This window comes from Ruditapes philippinarum, unplaced genomic scaffold (assembly GCF_026571515.1).
Source record: "Ruditapes philippinarum isolate M1 unplaced genomic scaffold, ASM2657151v2 ctg13052_1_1_1_1, whole genome shotgun sequence".
In the NCBI taxonomy this organism is placed as follows: Eukaryota; Metazoa; Mollusca; class Bivalvia; order Venerida; family Veneridae; genus Ruditapes; species Ruditapes philippinarum.
The window spans coordinates 1-21,049 of NW_026862079.1; the positions used below are offsets into that span (position 1 = coordinate 1).

Consider the following 21,049-nt stretch of genomic DNA (forward strand, 5'->3'; position numbering starts at 1 on the left):
TGACCTTATCCGGGGGGCGGGGTTATGATCTTTGAAATTAGGTCAAATTTTTTTTTTTTGGAGTACCCCCCCCAAACCCCCAAAACAAAAACTCGTTTTTGATTCAAAACGTCATATTTAACAAGATATCAGCTCTCAATTTTAAAATTGCCCAGTGTCCCCTTCTCGCCCAAACCCATCTTCAATCTTTTCTTGTCGATCTAGAGACATCAAAAAGGTCCGAGACAGCAATTTTTGATTTTTAAAAATTTTGCACCGAGATTGTACACTTTAACATTGGGATGAAATCCCTTTTTCTTTGTTTCAATTTGTATTAAGTTAATTTTTTCAATACAAAATAAATGGTATTTTTTTTTTAATCGTATAGGAAAAATAGGAAAAGAATGTTAAAAGGGGGAAAAAGAAAAAGGAAAAATTTAAAAAACGATATGACCGATAAGAGCTATTGAATAATATTTATTCTTATTAGTCTAACCAACCTGGTCGTTCGTAGTCCCTACTCGCCAAGTGATTAGATGGTTGAAAAAATGCTATTAATAACTAGTCCTGTATTTGTTCTGTTTGGAAAATCATGACTTTTTATTCTACCCTAAAAACCCTAACTGCAATACAGATACTACGACTTTGAAAATGAGATGGTATGATAACAAGCTGATGCAAATGCCATGTTACGATGATGAAAAAACGATGACATGATCATACCATGACGTATTCACTATTGTGCCATCATGTTTCACCAGTGTGTCATCGCCTACAAATGGTCATGCGCAGTGATACAATTTAAATCACACTAAAAAAGTGGTTAAAGCTAACTTATAGGAATTTCTTTTCGGTAAACGGGTATTATACAAATTTAATTTATTGTTTACACTTATATGTAGCCTTGTTATGAGTCAGTCAGAATATTTGTGAAGAAAAAGTAGGGTATCATGCTATTTAAACATAGTTACAATGCAGATAAACTAGTCATGTCCAATATATAGACTGTCAGACATTTTTATATAAAGGCCTCCTCATAGGAAGAAAGTGGGAGATTTAAGACTAAACAGTGATATAAAAGTGTTTGTCTTTCAGAACAAAAACATGTGTGAAAACTTTTAATTATGCGGTTTGATATACATTCATAATTATGTATATATTGTTCTGATGATATTTATTTATATATTTAAAAACTGTATAAAAGTGCAGTATAATGAATATTATTTTTACTGAATAATTCATTGGAGTTGACATAAAAAGGTTTATTTATCTATCTTATACTTAATGGAATATTCTGTTTCTGGTTAACATAGTTTCTTACATACTTAAATTGTCTACTGTCAAAAAATATTGAAACCTCTTTCTTTTGAATTTCTTCAAATTTTTCACAATTATTTTCAAATCGTAGAACTGAATTTACGTGTCCTAGCTAAACCAAGAGTGAAAACTCTTGAAAATCAAATGCATAATTTATAAAGGTTTAATACATTAAATAGGTGACCATGTGAATTACTAAGTATTTACATTAAACTTGTATTTTGTGAAACAAGAGCTAGCGGGGACAACGCTTGACTTTTATACTTTTTTTTAAGAAGAGGACACTTAAATGGTTTAAACAAATCTTTAAAGAGAAAAATAAATAAAAAAATGTTGTTCCCTTTTTTCAAAGTTTGATAGATCTGTCTAGTAATAATTGTTGTTTTGTTCAAGTATGGATGATTTCCATTAATAAAATGACAAAGTTAAGAAAATATAAGAAAAGTTCAATCATATGACGGTCACGTTTGGTGACAAATGTTGTTTTGTCCATGCATGCATGACACAAATATGTAGATAAATAACAAAATTATGACAACTTAACCATAATTCAATTGTATGACATTGGCAGTCAAGGTCATTGAAAACTCAAGGTCAAGGCGGTTCAGCAACTAAGAAGGACTTGTCCAAATATGAAGATAATCCATTGATTAATAACCAAGTTACAGGCAATTATAGCAATATATATAAGAAGTGAACATTCTATAATTTGACCTTGAAGGTCAAGGTCATAAATGAGTCAGAGTCAATTTGAGTTTATTCAAATTTATATCCATGAAGGTCCTGACCTAAAAGATGTTATGTCTAAATATGAAGTTAATCCACTAATAACAAAGTTATAGCCAGATACAGAAAAAAGACATTTTAAATAATTTGACCTTCAATATCAAGGTCATTTATGATTGAAGGTCAATGTCTTGTCTAGTTAGCTTGCAATTCTGTAATAAAAGATTGTTTTGTTCAAGATAGAAGACCATTCATGTAAAATTAACAAAGGAATAGCCACTTATAGCATAAATCAGCAAAAAATAAGCTAAATTTAGATATTTGACCTTGAAGGTCAAGGCCATTTATACATGAAGGTCAAGTTTAGTCTAGTCTTGTCCCAAAGATTGTTGTCGCCAAGTATGAAGACAATAAACTTAAATTTTAAAAAGGTATGATCAAAGTTTACATCCGCCATGAGTGTTATAATACCTCTTTTCTTCGAAAATATGTCAAGCTTATAAAACTGGCTCTTGTTTCCATAGCACCATTGTGACCATCGAAACATTCACATTCCATATTGTGCAAAGAATATGTAAAATCTACCATTGTACTTAGAGCTTACGGTTTATTCATTTGATATACTTAACAATAGTCCAGATTGCAATAATGTAAGCAATTCGGTAAATCTCGCTGTTTTGCAGTGTCAAAAGATATGAAATTGTTTGAGTTACCATGGAAATTTTCGTTTATGAATTCATGTAATGTTTTAATATCAACACCAACCTTACAAAAGCTGGAGGAAAATATGTTGGCGTATTTGAGAATAAAAAAAACAATATGAGACTGAAACATTTTGCTATGGTAACCAAATTAATAAAATAATCGCCAAGTGTGTTCTTGTTTCTGATAAAGCACAAAAATATGAACTTTTACTGAAATTTTGATGAATTTCTGACAAAGCGCAATTTTTCACTCTTGCTGAACCTAGCCCTTTATTTATAAGCTCTGTATGACACGTAAAGATATGTGCATGCGGTAAGTAAAATGCGCGGCGATTAATTGTAAGATAACTTTGCATTAAGTTATTTATTTTATTTTTTACAAGAAATTGAAAATCCACGAATTTAAGAACCCACGGAAATGCCCGTTTTGATAAAACCACTAAATTTATGCCCATGAATATAAGTGAATAACTTGTAAAGTAGTAATTTCTGTTTCGTTGATTATCTGTGATGTATTTAAAAATACAATTTGAAAACTTTGTACAAAATATAAGGCTTATATAAGATTAAATGTAATCAAATATTGATACCAAGTTTGAAAATTCAAAAATGTTACAATAATTGTAAATGTCATTCTAAGGTCAATGCCAATTCAAATTTATTATGTATCATGCTGGTTGTGTCATAAGTATTACTTCCAATTTAAGAGTCCAATTCAAGAGTCCACTTTAAATCAACAAAGAAATAACAAAGCCATGTCAGTACCTTGAAGATCATTTAAAATTGAGGAAATAACTTATAAGTAACAAAATATGATAAACAAAATCAACAAGGAAAGGCGGCGTTCAACGCACGCAACCCCCACACGATCCAGTAACAAGAGCCTTTGGCAAGGAGTCCAGGAGGACCCCAAACAAAAACAGGGCAGGGCAAAGCATGGGAAGATAAATGACTTAAATTATACATAAGAAGAAATAATTAGTAAATGATAAGGAACTCAAAGAAAACAATTAAATGGTTGAATAATAGGCCCTTAAAGTCAAAGGCACAGAGGAAGAGGGCAGGAGACCTGGGATGGGGGGGGGGGTTAAGTAAAGGAAATAAAAACTAGGGGCAAGGGGAAGATACTCACCCAGACGAAAAAAACAACAAAGGATACAAAAAGTGTCACCAAAACAGGATGAAACAACAAAGACATACATCTGCGGAACACAGAGGGGCACCGCCTTGGAACGGTCAGCAACATAAATACTGCTGGGGAGTTTCAACCGGTTAATGGTGCACCAAACCTCACTCTTAGCCCCATCATGTCCCAATAAACGAGACAGTGTAAATAAAATGAATCCCCGCCAAGTGAAATTCTAACAGTTGTCATGGTTACAAAAGGTATAATAAGTAAAACATCAAAATGCTCATGTAGAAACATACAAAAGAAAACCCAATGACCATAAACAAAAGTACTCAATGTTTTAAAGGAAGACAGAGCAACAAGAAGATCACCTACAAGGGCCCGACGAAGCAAGACAGAAGACGAACAGTAAGGCAATTCAGTCCCAAAGGAACTGAATAATCATAGAGTCTCCCACTTGGTCCGTCAGATCTCAGTCGGTTTTGTGGTAAATTTTCATTTGTCAAAGTATTTATCAAATGGATAAATAAGTATCAAAGTAATGACAAGTTTAATCACAGAATCGGTAATTTGACATTCATGGTCAAGGTCATTTAAAGGTTAAGATCATACTTAATTTAATATTTTATGTACATTTGTTGTATGTGTTGATTTCAATAATTTGAACATCATGTTTTAGGTCATCATCACAACAACATGACTTGAGCAAAAGCTAGTTTTTTCTTCCATAATTAGAGAAACTCTGTAGCTGTTAATAACTATAAAGAATTAATAGAAAATGTAATAATTTAAATTACACTAGTCTAAGGTTTTCATACGAGTATCTGTTAATATTTGTTAATATTAAAAAAACCCAAAGGAAAGGTCAAATCATCAGATTTCTTATCATTGTTCAGATAATCATAATATCGCTGATTTTTTCTTCATTGCTGTCTAGTATATTCATTAATATATCAAAATATCATTGTTTTTATTCTTAACTAATTTGGAAGAAAAGTCAAGCTATTTTTATCGCTGCGTCGGTCGTATCGGCGTCGTGTTAATACTTTCACTACATATTTATGACTAGACAAGGATCATAATTCTGAATGCAATATTTAAGGAATTATGCCCTTATTTAACTTTTTTTTCAAAATTGTCTAATTAGAAGTTATTATCATACCACTGCTAACTGAAGTTTTTGATTAATCTAAGATTTGGTCAGAACCAATACTCGTTTATAACATAATATGATTATAGTTTATAAAATCTATATTCTAGGCTGTTGAATTGAAGTGAAAAGGAAATGTGTGGTTACAACGAAAACTCATTAAAAAGACTTGCAATCATATAACTAACAATCATCAAAATCATTTAATTTTCACTTCTCTTTTCGGTAGCCTTATTTTATTTCAAATAAAATTGATAATGACATTGATATTTGTTTGAAATTGAATTGTTTAGAAGTCATTAAGCAGAAAAAGATAAGTTATTTTAAAAACACATAAAACTATAAGGGGCATGGAGGAAAAATCTGGGACCCTCCAACATTTAAAATTGGGACCACAAGAGCACTGATTAAAAGCTTCCCCACATGCAAGAATTCAAAGTTTTCTGTGGGACTCGAAAATACAGCTGATGAGTTCCTGTTTTTTTTTAACTTTAGGATATGTAAGGGAAATCAAGTAACTGCGGGGGAAATGAGTCATATTAAGTTCAATCATGACATAGCAACTTAAGAAAAAGACGAATCTTCTACAATTAAAACAAACAATTAAAACATATGAATCAGTCTTTGGACGCAACATAACTCATGTTAGATGGCGAAATAAAAAAGAAATGGAATAATAAAAATATATTTTCTAGACATGTTTAGAGTTTATTTATTTTTGTGCATCTGATAATACAGAATATCCATTCATTAATGATATATCATGCTCAAAATTGATATTTTGAAATACAGATAATTGCTACAAAGCTTCGTTCAATAAAAAAAACTCATTTTAGTCCACACAGGGCTGTAATGTAACATTTTAAACTCTATACACTATAGGAAAAGACGGTATAAATACATAGTGTCATTTAAAAACTTGCAGTTTTTTTAGGATGGACCCATTTCACTTGACCAGTAGTCGGGAATGCTCCTCGAAAACATACTTTGTTCAGTCTGTTTTTTAAATTAGACTTATTCAGACTTCAATTAATTACTGTAATCAAAATCATTTTAACAAAAGATGAGAACATCTTTAACTAAGTTCAAATTAGTTTTAGACATAATCTAGTACGAATATTTCTCAAGCAGTGATTCCTGAAATCTTCTGCTCCATTTTTAAATGGATATCCAGAACGAAGGATGTGCATGTTCGAAATATTTTTCTGTATTCTTACTATTTAGAATAATTCCTAGGTGGTTTCCTCTACAAACAGAACAACAATTCGATATTACATGTTTGTTGTACTTAAAAAACCTGCCGTATCCGAGCGATTTCAAGTCCGATGCTAAAGCTCGAATCAAATTCACATCTGTGTTCTGTAATTCTGTTTTTATAGGAGGTTTACTAGGATTGACTTTTACTGGGACCCCTTTTCTGTATATAATATCTATTTCGGGAAAATAACATTCTGAAAAATTCTCAGCGATGTTGTTCACGGTTACTATACAAATATATCTTCTTGGATATATAGATTCATTGAAGATTGAAAGTCTTCCTATAATGTCTTGTAACAACTGTTTGTACTTTTTATTGTCTAAGGAACTCTTAGAATGGTCAGCTTGTAGTTTATATTGCACATCTTTGAATTGTTCCAAAGAAGCCATAAATTCCCCAAGACGAAACATCCTTGCGTAATTATATACATCAATGGCTTTTTCAGGAGGAGGATATTTTCCAAATCTTAGGTATTCAAGAATATGGCAGAAGATGTCTGGATTGCAATCAAAAAAATATCTGCCAGAGTTGTCCAATTTTGTTGTACTTTTTCCATTGATCATTTTGGCTAGGAGACTATCCTTTTCCCTCGCAAGTGTACATTTGAGTGTGCTGAATATCTTGCCTCCAACATTCAATTCAATGATTGTATCATCTTCGTCGTAATTATTCTATAATAATTTATAAATAGCAACCTAAATTATGTAATGTACAGCACTTATATATTTACATACATTGCAACATTTTTATCATATTTACAAATTAATATAGATAAAGAAGACTGTGGGTATAAAGAATAACATGTATTAAACATACAATAAATCACTTTAAACAATTTACATATTTAATTTTGGAGATTATATGTCGCTGAATTGTGTAAGATAAACAATCATGGTTCTGCTTAAGCGATGATGTCTACATATACCATGTAAATCCTTAAATTTGATTTCTTTAATGTATTTAAAAAGTATAAACAAAATTTCCCAAGGAAACTCTTCTTAAAATGAAACAGTAACATTTTTTACAGGACAATTACGATACAAACAGTTAGCAGTTAGATGTGACCATGTAGAGAAAGATTGAATGATGTTGAAGAAAACATTTGTTTAATTAAAGTTATCATACCTATTTTTTGTCAATAATTGTCATCATTTTTGTAGCTTAACCCTTTACTTGCTTTAATTTTTTCAAATAAAATATTCCGTAGATGCTATGTTAGAGTAAAGATATGGTGCATAAATATAAACAACATGTTATAAACAGTCTATACCATTTAACTGTGACGAGTGTCAAAAGTAAAAGTGTGAATTGGAAGCTTACTGCCAATTGTACTATTTTACATTCACTTCTCTTCATATTTCTTTTGTCATATGATTTATATATAAGTAAGTAGAACATGCCCATGTTTTTATTGGAGGAAATTTAATACCCAGTAAAATTAAGTTTTTATTTTTAGACTATTGATTTTTTAACACCAATATTTAGAATAACTGAAAACATTTATTAATTAAACAAGGGTGCCATAGTCACAAAATACGCCCGTTTACGAAAGCTTTAGATGGAGATGGGGGCATTATGGATAAGTGTTATCTAGCAAGCAAGTTTTTATTCTTGGCACTGTGTTGTTAAATGAACCATAAAACAAATCAGTAGAGAAGATATGCACAGGATGTGTGACCTTGACCTTGGTCGCAGGGACCTGAATTTTATGCACGGCACTCAGCCTCACAATGATGAACATTTGTGCCAAATTATATTGAAATCCCTCTATGCATGTAGAAGTTTTGCTACAGACAAGCGTTTTTCTATGAGCTCTAACTGTGACCTTCACCTTTGACCTAGAGACTTGGTTCATGAGCAGGGCACTACGTCTCATGGTGGTGAACAATTCTATAAAGTAACATTAAAATTCCTCCATGCATGTAGAAAATATGCTCCGGGCAACGTCTGGATATTTAATCATCTCCAGTGACCTTGACTTTGCAAATATTAACCTAAATTAAATGTGTCACACCTGTAGTCATGATAGTTACCATTTGTGCTACAATCCATCAATAAATGATGACTAAGTGGTCCCTATACACATCTTCAAATTTTTATCTGAACTTTGACCTCTATGTGTAACCTTGACTTTGGTCGAAGGGATCTGAATTTTGCGTGCGACACTCAGCCTCACAATGGTGGACATTTGTGCCAAGTTATATTGAAATCCCCCTATGAATGTAGAAGTTTTGCTCCGGACAAGCGTTTTTCAATGAGCTCTAAGTGTGACCTTGACCTTCGACCTTGAGACCTTGATAATGCATGGAGCAATGCATATCATGGTGGTGAACATTTCCATAAAGTATTATAAAAATTCTTCCATACATGTAGGAGATATGCTCCAGACAAAATCTGGATATTTCACCATCTTTAGTGACCTTGACCTTGCATATATTGACCTAAAGTACAAGTGTCACAGCCGTAGTCATGATAATGACCATTTGTGTTACAATCCCTCAATAAATGATGATTAAATCGTCCCTATACACATCTTCATATTTTTATCTAAACTTTGACCTCTATGTGTGACCTTGACCTTGGCTGCAGGGACCTGAATTTTGTGCGCGACACTCCGCCTCACAATGGTGAACATTTGTGCCAAGTTATATTGAAATCCCTCTATGCATGTGGAAGTTTTGCTCCGGACAAGCGTTTTTCAATGAGCTCTAAGTGTGACCTTGACCTTTAACCTAGAGACCTAGTTCATGTGCGTGACATGGCTTCTCATAATGGTGAACATTTCTATGAAATTTCATTAAAATCCCTCCATGCGTGTAGGAGATATGCTCCGGACAAAATCTGGATATTTCATAATCTTTAGTGACCTTGACCTTGTATATATTGACCTAAATTATATGTATCACAGCCATAGTCTTGATAATGACCATTTGTGTTACAATCCTTCAATAAATGATGAATAAATGGTCCATATACACATCTTCATATTTTTATCTGAACTTTGACCTCTATGTGTGACCTTGACCTTGGTCGCAAGGACCTGAATCTTGCGCGCGACACTCCGCCTCACAATGGTGAACATTTGTGCCAAGTAATATTGAAATCCCTCTATACATGTGGAAGTTTTGCTCCGGACAAGCATTTTTCAATGAGCTCTAAGTGTGACCTTGACCTTTGACCTAGAGACCTGGTTTATGTGCGCGACACTGCTCCTCATAGTGGTGAACATTTCTATGAAGTTTCATTAAAATCTCTCCATACATGTAGGAGATATGCTCCGGACAAAAATGGACGCCGCCCGCCCGCCTGACCGCCCGCCCGCCAGGGGCGTTCCCATAATACGTCCCGTTTTTCAAACGGGCGTATAAAAAGGACTTTATAAAACATAAACCGCGATATTTTTTTCTTGTATAATTTCTAACGTCAGTAAAATATACTTTTCTGAAATATGTAAAATAAAAAAACACTTATGTTTGTTTTGATTATACCGCCTACTCTGTCGATAGACAACCTTTATTGTATTGAAAAATTCAAGGTTTAGATAAATACGACTGAACTTGTTTTACACACATCAGAAATATTATTTCAAATAAAAAAGAAGCCGTAGATGCTATGTTAGATAATAAATATGGTGTATAAATATAAACATGTTAAAACAAGTCGATTCCCTATATCTGTTACGGGTGTTTAAGAAGGTATAAATCGAAAGCTTACTGACAATTGTACTATTTTATATTCTCTTCTCTTGACATTGCTTTTCTTGTACGGTTTATATATCAGTAAATAAAACCTATCCATGCTTTTGTCACTGTTGTACAGCGTCCACCGGATATAGCCCCTAAAAACACCGAAAACGAAAGTAGAGAGCTACACACAGAGTACACCCAAGGTATTGTTTTAACTTATTTCTTCATCATAACTTCATTGATTTTTCCAAACTAAACAATTTTGTGAAGCTAAATGTTTCTTGTTTTAGAGCAATATTTGCTTTTGTCTGCAAATTGAATTCATTTTGTTAGATTGATGATGAATTATAGCGTATTCGTTGACATTTGCGAACGATGTTGATATTTACCACTAAAGCCAGCCCAAAACGCATTTGCTGTATCGAATTCCGCCGTTAATACAAACTATAGCCATCCCTCTACTTATATTTGAGTTTTCACCCTTCAACTTGGGCTGTTTTTAACAAAATTTACGAAAAACGGCCTTGCCTTGAGTACAGAGTCTAGCACGGATGTGTACAGGGTGTAGATGGAAAACTGTTAGCGATTGTACGGGGTGTAGTAGGGAAACGAATGTCGTTTTCTGCAAAATAAATTCAGTACCAGAGCATATACACGTAGCTGATGAAGAAAACGATTAATGTCGGGAGCAGGGATTGTGAAGTGAATAATTTTAATTTTATAAAAGATGAAAATGTTTAAATTGTAAACATGTTACGCAACATGTATATTAATTGCAGTAAACAGTTTCCGTCCTGCTATATTCGTGACTAAAAGTTAATAGGAAAATCGTAAAACTCAAAAGACCACAATTTCATTCCATAGTGGTAGAACATTATATGTACAGCAAATTCTATAATTTGTCTTAAACATTTTCAAACCATGTTTGGGTTATGCTTGATCTTAACTTGTTATATTGGGTTATTATTTCACTGGTCTTAAGAATTTATTGAAAAACAAACATATGTTAATGAGCTTTGGTAAAATATCCGCCTTGATTAGTTAGGTTAATCATTAGATATATCTTTTGTGGCTATAAAGTCTTCATATTTTTTTTGCAGTCAAACTCGGGTGACTTCACTTGTGATTTCAATATTGATATTGATATCATAACCCGGGATTATTCGTAAAAATGTTCGGCGATGATTTTGTGCAAAACTTTGAGCCCTTTTTTTGTTACTTTTTTACATTTTCTTCTTACAGACGTTTGTTAATGTTCTCATTATAGCGTATACACTTTGACTGAGGTTTTTTAGGGCTGATGGCGTTTTTATGATAAAATGGTATCGGTGAACGCTTAAGGATCTTTAATAAATACAATGCTGCCGCTTATGATGCTGCTTTTTCCAAAAATTATAATGATACTGACGACTATTCAATGATGATGATGACGATTATTTACCAAATACCTCTGTATCGTCCTCTAATATATCCATATTTAGTCTGAAATGAGATTATTTCCAATTAAAAACAATATAAAATATAATTTAAAAATAGTTGACTGCTAGACACCGTACACATCTACTAAACCCTGTACATTAAACTACTACACCCCGTTCACTTAAATGTTTTCTTTGCTAGACTCTGTACACAAGGCAAGGCCGTTTTTTGCAAATTTTGTAAAAAGCAGCTGGAGTTGAAGGGTGTAAACTCAAATCTAAGTAGAGAGAGGACTATAGTTTGTGTTAAACTGCGAATTTTGATACAGCAAATGCGTTTTGGGCTTGATTTAGTGGTAAATATCAACATTGTTCGCACATATCAACAAATACGCTACATTTTATCGCCAGGTTAACACAAAGTATTCAATTTGCAGACAAAAGCAAATATTGCTCTAAAAAAAAGAAACATTTAGCTTCACAAAATTGTTTAGTTTGGAAAAATCGATGAAGTTATGATGAAGAAATACGTTAAAACATTACCTTAGGGGAACTCGGTGTGCAGCTTTCTACTTTCGTTTTCGGTGTTTTTAGGGGCTATATCCGGTGGACGCTGTACAACAGTGTTTGTTGGAAGATTTTTTATATCAAGTTAAATTAATTTTTAAACTATTACTTTATTAACAACAATATTTAGAATAAGTACAATACATTCATGATTTCAAAAGGACTTTATTCAACATAAACCGCGATATTTCTTATTTTCTTTTTAATTTTCTTACTTCAATAATTAATACTTTTCCGAAATATGTAAAATAGAAAAAACAACACTTATGATTGTTTTTCATCACCCCACCCACTCTGACGATATAGAAAACCTAAACATTTACTGTATTGAAATATTCAAGGTTAAAATATATACGAGTGAGCTTGTTAAATACACATAAAAACTTACACTTACTGCTTTCTGAAAGACTTCCATTGCTTTAGATAAACAAATGTAGCGGTTTTATTTTACACGTGACTGATTATTGTCAAGCAAAACAGATTTTGTACCTTGTACATAAACCTTGTACATCAACAAAATGGATGACTTCCGTAACTAGAGTATCATGTATTATTTTACAACCTTGACACTTGATAAGGAAGTAACTGGTGTTCTTTCAATTATAGCCTTCAATGGGTTAAGTTAATATGAGAACAACTATTAACTTGCATCGGTGTCGGCCATTATGATATATTCACTAGTTAATAGATGAAGATCGAAGTTAAAGAAAAGATTGTTATAACATAGAGTACCATAGAGTTTACTTGTCACTGCATGATTTTAATCACTGTAGTTACATTTTTAATGAGAAGATATAAAATGGATTAAGTAACAAAAGTAGTTGATAATGGAATTTAAGTAGAAAGACGTATCAAATTATTCCTCGATCCCAAAAAAGAATCAACACAAACTAGGTTGTTTGTGGGGTGGTCGTTCAGGCGTTGTTCTTTTAACACTGTTACATTTATTTAAAAAGAATAAACATTGCTTAAGCCGCTATTTAGGCGTATAGATAATATGTCCTAATCAACAGGCACTTCTAAATAAAAAATATATACATGTATATAGGAATTCCAACTTTTCACTATTTATTTTTGGCCACTTTGTACTTTTACGTTTTTTTCAGTAGCCATTTGTTTAGAGACATGCTTTGTCTTTCCCATTATCTGCATTTAACATTATGTATAAAAACGATAAAGAACAATACGAAACACCTTAACATGACCTATAATGTGTATCCACCCTTCATACTTTTAGATCCTGTAGACATACCGAAACATGGATAAGAAAAGTGTTGGTACATATAACCCTTAGTCTTTATTCGTTTTTTTACATTATTTTTTACATGATTAAGAAAAGTACTGATACATATAACCTTTAGTCTGTATTCGTTTTTTACATTGTGTCACCTTAATTGATTTTTTTTTGTATCCGAAATAGCTACTGTGACACAACATTTATTGTAAGTCTTTTTCACTTCTGGCTGGTTTATTTGAAAATATCGAAATTTTAAATTTTGTAACTTTAGGACTGTTGTTAACTTGATTGGAATCATCTTGTTTCTGTTTCTTTAAAATACTTATGGATGCATTAGCCCTAATATTTCCGCCCTGTTATCTTTTTTTGGCAATCAATTATGCCACTGATGAATGATTGAAGGAAAGTAAGACATTTACTCCTTCCTTACGATATCAAGATGACTTCTAGACCCCTGGACACTTAGACCTCCCCCGTCTTTATATGACTTTTCGACCCCTAGTGGGTAAGACATCTCGAGAAGCCCATATACTTTAAGAAGTTATTTAAGTTATTTAAGCAAATATCAAATATTTTAATTATTTTTCATAACAGGACCCTATAAAATTCTAAAAACTTAATTGTTTATCATTCATTTAATGTTATGTCACATATCAATATGGCATTGCTGCATAGCAATTATGATATATAATTTTGTTAGTATCAAAAGCTGGGGCATAATATTTTCTTTTTTTAATTTTTCAGCAACATAGGTTGCCCATTTATTTTTCCCGTAATTGGTGCAGTGGGGTCGGAGAGCCATCCCCTACTGTACCTTACATTATCAATTCATGGCATATATCATCATATTAAATTTAAAACATTTAAGTGACATTAAGCTCATTATTTTTTTTTTTTCAATGTCAAGTTGAGTTTTATTGACTATAAATTTCAATATTGACAATAATAATGGTGCTTGATAACAGTTGATATAAGAAAAGGATTTTGGATAAAATATATATCTGCCTAAAACATAAAGACTGCCCCATACTTTTATTAAGTATAATTTTTCCCTCTACAGATATTTCCAAAATGTTCCTTGAGCCATAAGAGTTACCGGAATATATTGAAAAACAGAGACGAATCATGGCAAAAATGTATTTCAACTTTCACTGTTTATTCACTATTTGCTTTGGATGGGCATAATGTCACTTTAACTAAATAGATACAATATTGATATGCTAAAATAATTATTAATAGCTAAAATGGGGTTTTTGTGAATTTTTAAAGGAGTCTATTGCTGAATTTACATTTTCCTTTATATTCGAATTATATATACAAAAAAGACAAAGTAAAAATAACCTCATTATAAAACAAAATACTAAAGATATTACTACACAGGAATGTTGCATATTCATGTAAGTTATTGAATTTAATAAAGCAACAAGTATAATTATGGAAAAGGCAAAAACAAGTTTGAGGTTAGAATTCATCTAATTCAGAGGAAAATGTTTTCATTTACCTATATAAGTCTTCTCTAAAAAGTAAAAAAGAAAAGGTTGTTGGTGTAAACTTGGAGGATTTACTTCCAAGTTATTAATATTCTCTAAATATTAGTAAAGGTCCCTGATGGAAGGTCTGTCAGGAAAGTAAAGTGTCTTACTAATATTAATAATTAAACAAGGGGTGTCTACTACTTAAAAATATCAATATTTACATAGTCTCACTAACTTACTAAATTTTTAAACATTTCCCATGAGCGTTCAAATTTTTCATATTGAAATAGCTGTTTGGCACTGTATTTTTCAGTAGTATAACTAGACACTATTTGTTTCTTGAAAATTTCCAAAGAAGGCCTTATTTTCTTCAATCTGTTATAGTATATGTACTGTTTTGCTAGCAAAATAATTTTATTTAGGATGATGTTTATATTAACATTCCCAAATAAGATATCAAAATTACTCCAATTAGTGAAATTTATATTACATTTTTCTTTGATATATGATTGTAATTGTTGCCAAAACTGTTTAATAATTTCACAATTACAAAACAAATGTATTAAAGTTTCTGGTTCATGTTGACAGAATGTACAGTCATTCTCTCTAACAATATTCATTTTTTAAGAAGATAATTTGTGGCTAAAATTCTATGGTTGATTCTGTATTGAAACCAGATCAGTTTTGGGTCTTTTGTTACTCTAAAAACATTACTATATATTAAATTGAAATTCAAGTTATTCCTATCGCCTAAACTTATTAATTCATTTTTCCATTTTTGCAATGAATTTGGGTATTCTTCCTTCTTTTTTATCATTCTATATATAGATCTGCATCCTTTTTTCTCTTTATTTATAATAGCCAAACCTAAAGGAATGTGGATATTGAATGATTTCTTAGGTAAATGTCTTATATTATTATTCAAAAGAAATTCATTTACTGCAGCTAAAAAACCTTGATATTCCAGATAATTTGTTCTAATATTGAATATACTAATAAAGTTTTGCCAGGTGTAAAATTCCCCTTCTTGATTGATAAGGTCCCCTAAAAATATTACTCCCCTAGATACCCATCTGTTATAACAAACACTAGATCCTGCTACTTTAATGCCGGGGTTATGCCATAAATTAACTGAGTAACTTTGCTGACAAGAATTCACCTCTACATTTGAAGAAATTAAATAAAAACTATAAAGCACATCTTTCCAAAAAGGATTTAAATCTTGATGTAATTGTATTCTTGCATAATCTGTACCATACTTATATATGTTATTTAAACAAGGGCATGCACTTTTAACAATATGTAAAAAATTACAATTAACTGTCAACAGTCTTCTTAGCCATGTTGCTTTTAAACTATACATAAAACACTTGAGATCAACCATCTTAAGCCCTCCAAACTTGTATTCCTGTGATATAATATTTCTTTTAACCTTATCTCTTGAATCACTCCATAGAAAATTGAAAAACATTTGCTGGATAATATTTATTTTTGCAAGTGGTGGGTTAGGAATACTCAAAATCAAATGATTTAATTTTGACAAAGCAAGGGTTTTAATAACCACCAATTTGCCAAGTGGCGTTAACACTCTTTTTGACCAGCAAGCAAACAACTTTTTAATTTCCTCAATTTTTGAGTCATAATTAATATCAACTATATTAGATAAATCTACAGAAAATTTAATTCCAAGAAGTGTGAAAATGTTATCTCCCCATGATAAATTATATTCTGGACAAAGTATTGTGCGACTGCATTTTTTTGACCCAAACCAAATTACTTTTGTTTTCTCCATATTTATATTAAGGCCTGAAATGTTTGCATAAAATTTAAAGTTAACATTGTGTTTTTTAATGATTCTGACGTGCCATCTAAGAATAAACTAGTATCATCAGCATATTGAGAGAGTTTGTACTCTGTACCATTAACACTAATTCCTTTTATATTGTTATTATCTCTTATCAATATTGACAGGATTTCTGCGCAAAGAATGAACAGGTAGGGAGAGAGAGCATCACCTTGACGGCAGCCTCTTTGTAGCGAGAACCAATCTGACATGTGACCATTAACAATAACACATGACTCTATATTTGTATAAAAAAGTTTGATCCATGATCTAACAGAGGGTCCAAAATTAAAAAACTCTAAAACTTGATGCATAAATTTCCAGGAAACAGTATCAAAAGCAGCTGCAAAATCTATTAATAGTAACAATCCAGGTATATTATTCTTTTCTGAGTAGAACAAGAGATCATAAACTAATCTTATGTTTGTCGCCATGAGTCTTCCGGGTAAAAAGCCTGTTTGGTCATCGTTAATGATCTTTCCTAAAATATTTTTTATGCGAAAAGCTATTGAAGAAGATGCAATTTTATAAGATACATTTAGTAGTGAAATTGGTCTCCAATTTTTCAAGTAGGATTTATCTTTGTTTCCTTTTGGAATGCAGGTTATAACACCTTGTTTTTGACTTACTGACAGTTCACCTATGTTATATGCATGATTTATTGATCTTACTAAAAACATACCTAAATCATTCCAGAAAAATTTTAAAAATTCTACAGTAAAACCATCATTGCCTGGACTTGTATTATTTGACATGCGTTTCAGACTATTTAACATTTCATTGTAAGTAAGGGCACCTTCAATAGATTGTTTCTCATTATCTAGTAATTTTGGTAAGTCAGTATTACACAAAATTTGACTTAAACACACTGTTTCTGTATTTTTGAATTTATATAAATTTTCATAATGCCTCTTTGTTTCTGCAAGTATTTCTTCCTGTTTTTGTAAATGTTTTCCTGTTTCTGTTATTAAAGAGTTCATAAATTTTGAGACATAATTTCTGTTTTCCAAATTGCAAAAGTATCTTGTAGGTTTCTCTCCTTCTTGTATCCATTTAGCTCTTGATCTGATAAATACACCATCCATTTTTTTCTTCCGTTAATCTAAAAGTTCTTTTTTCTTTTGTTTTCTAAAAGTTCATAATTAATGTTAGGTTTGGACTCAATATCCTTTATTTCTTTTAAAAGTTTATCTTCATTATTGATGTTTATTTTTTTTCTATGAGACGCATAACGAATCGTGATTCCTCTAATAGATAAAAGAAGAGTTTCAAAAAATAACTGGTCATTAATGTTGAACTGAAGTTCATGAAGCGGAACATCATTTATATTTTCATTAATGTTGGAGGAATATTGAATTTTTGTTTCTTTAATGACTTTTTTAACTTCATTTACATATGCTACTTCTTTTAATAAAGAATTGTTAAACTTCCAGTATGATATTCCTTTTTTAAATTTGTCTAAATCTAGTGATATATAAATTAAAGAATGATCCGTTCGGTAACCCGATAAAATTAGTGAACATTCAAGATCTGTATACAAATTATCAGAAATGAGAAAAAAATCTAAGCGCGCCTTTTTAACTGGATTTCTTCTAAACCATGTGTACTCTCTTTTTTCTAAATGATTTTCTCTCCAGCAATCTAAAAGATTGAATTCTGACATAATATTAAAAACTTTATCTCTAGCATTAGGATTATTTAAATGAACATAATTAAAGCAATCCATTTCTGGGTTTAGAATCAAATTGTAATCTCCCGCCAAAATGAAGAAAGAATTTTCAAACTGTGACATTTTGTCATGAACCATATGATAAAATTCTGGACTATCTCTATTAGGTCCATACACATTTACAAGACTTATATTTTTTTCACATATTTTGCAATTTAAAATCAGCAAATTCCCATTATTGTCCCGGTCAATGCTATTAATTTTACAATCAAAATTATTGTTTATAAATGTTGCTACACCTCTAGACTGGCTATTAAAATTACTAAAATAACATTCATAACCCCATTGTGCCCTGATATACTTTTCTTCTGGTTGAGTAAAGTGAGTATCTTGTAGCATACATATAGAGTATTTTTTTGCATTCAAAAAATTTAATACATCTTTGCGTTTACTTCTGTCTCCCAAACCTTGTACATTCATTGAAACTATTGAAATTTTATTACTCATAGTAATTCATAATTCCTGACAAATAGTTTTTGAATCTCTTGAGAAATAATATAATGTAAAAAGCACTTTGAGTGAAAAAGGATATTGTCATTGCTGTAGAACCCCAAAACCCTAAAGGGAAAACCTCCAGACAGACCGTCCATCATTGAACCAGTAGTAAAAAACAAAAGCATGAGATGTATTTTCAATATGCTGTTTGAAGGAGAAAAGGTGGATAGTGATATATATCAACTAAAACTACAAAATTGGTCGTACTTATATACATGTGCCTGTAAATCTACTGACAAAAAATTGGCTTGGTATTTGTTAAATTAAAATTGCTAAATATAGAAAAACAACCAAAAAGGTATATAGTTAATTTATGTTTCAGACAGTAAGAAAAAAAGAGATTAATGAGGTCTACTTAAAATACATTAATCAAGTATTTCCACATGAAGACCCGGAGTACTGCTTTTACGGTGAATGGACTACTTGCTTATTATTTTTATACCAACGTAGTTCTTTAATTAGAGAATATTTTAACGGAAAGTCCCTGATACCCGCAAAAAGAAAGAGAAAAAAAAAGATACTAAAAAGCAAATATCATGTTACATGAAACAACCGATAATATATAACTTTCCACATGGAACATCAAAAATATGACACAAAACATGAGCTTCATGCTACATAGACATTAGATAAATAGTATAGCATGTATCTTACCACTTGGTTCATTTGATATATAACAATTAATATGTTTCACAGTCCGTTTAAGTTATTGCATAAGAAATATGACAAATAATATTTTGTTTCATACTACATTGAGCATCGGGCATGTGTTAAAAATTATGTTTCATGTTACAAGGAACATCAAGCATGTGTTAAATAATATGCTTCATGCTACATGGAACATAAAGCATTTGGTAAATAATATGTTTCATGCTACATGGAACATCAGGCATGTGGTAAATAATATGTTTCATGCTACATGGAACATCACAAGGAGCATCAGGTATATATATGTCACATAAGATGCTCCAGGTACATGTATATGACAGATATAGTACATCATACTGTATGGAACAACTGTAACTTTACCTTAAAACGGAATATTAAATTTTACCTCTATCACCTGCCAATCTCTTTTTGATAGTTAACACAACAGGAATGAAGATAACTTTATGTACACACTGAGCATCCTGACACTAAACTTATCATGCCACTGAAAAAAAATAAAATAGACCACAAAGGACCGCGTTCCACTGTACATTTATTATTAATGTAAAAACAGTTGTTGTTTTGCTGGCTGCCGTTTTGCTTATTTTCATTTTTTAATTAATATACACTAATTACGCCTAACAAGGCATAATATGGTCCCAGAGAAATAGTGACGGAATTTTAAGAAATTAAATGATAATAATTATAATGAAAATGCGCGATTTGTGCATTGCGTGTAATTGTACATGTCTCATTAGTGTATGTTATATATTGAAATGATTTGTCTATAGTTCGAAGTTGCGATTACTTCATTTTTATGGTATTTACATTATGAATAAAAAAACAATCAATCAATATATGGTTGTAATTTGAAAACAATCATCATATTTTCGATTAAACGTATTTCGAGAATTACATTTCTATATTTTACAACGACAATGTACATTATGATATGTAGAATTGTAGTTATGTTAACAAGCTATGAAACTATTCAATATCTTAAAGTCATTAAATGTTCCTCCTTATCCCATTATCCAAATGGTGTGAATACATTTCTGATTTGGAAAGGAATTGCTATACGTTACATTCAATTTAATTATTTTATTAGTATATAAACATATTACATATTCATCGTCATACATTCAATGTCGGCGGTCACACACACTATGATAAGATCATGAGCATTGATACATCGACAACGTAAAATGTAATACCGTTAAATTAAAATTTATCTAAACACAAATTTCATATGAAAAATTCACGAAGACGGAAAAGTAAACTTAAGATCAAAAACAAAAACTTTTTTTTATTATTTTATACGCCGGTGAAAAATAATGATCCCGTTTATTGTCGGTAAATAAATAACGTTCTGGTAATTGATATTAGTGATATTATGTTTTTGCATGTGCATTCAGTGCAATATAAGGAATTTCTTTATTTTTTAACATTACATATAAGCGCGTTTCGTGTGGTTATTTCATAACTTTCACATCAAGGTCACAAGAATAATTTATATGTGTCCAACTCATGAAAAATAATTATTCATTTTAACAACATTTGTTTGAGGCAGTTCATTTTAAATAACAATTCAATTCAATACAATATTTTAATAGGCATATAAATGTTATATACAGTTTTTTGCCTAAATGAATATATAAGCGGGAACAAATATCATGAGAAGAGTATAT

At 31.1% G+C, this 21,049-nt stretch overlaps 1 protein-coding gene across 2 annotated transcripts; it reads right to left on the bottom strand.

Moving 5' to 3' along the window:
- Positions 1–5,700: 5,700 nt before the first annotated feature.
- Positions 5,701–12,484, bottom strand: LOC132717866 (BTB/POZ domain-containing protein KCTD14-like). Of its 2 annotated transcripts, none has more exons than XM_060701444.1 (2): positions 12,329–12,484; positions 5,701–6,934 (listed from the first exon to the last, which is right to left on the bottom strand). In XM_060701444.1, exons 1-2 carry the CDS (start codon positions 12,347–12,349, stop codon positions 6,164–6,166), a joined length of 792 nt encoding a protein of 263 aa, XP_060557427.1. In that variant the 5' UTR covers positions 12,350–12,484; the 3' UTR covers positions 5,701–6,163. The 2 variants fall into 2 exon arrangements, with proteins under 2 accessions (XP_060557427.1, XP_060557426.1); XM_060701443.1 differs by having other exon boundaries at positions 12,323–12,478.
- Between the last annotated feature and the right edge of the window lie 8,565 nt (positions 12,485–21,049).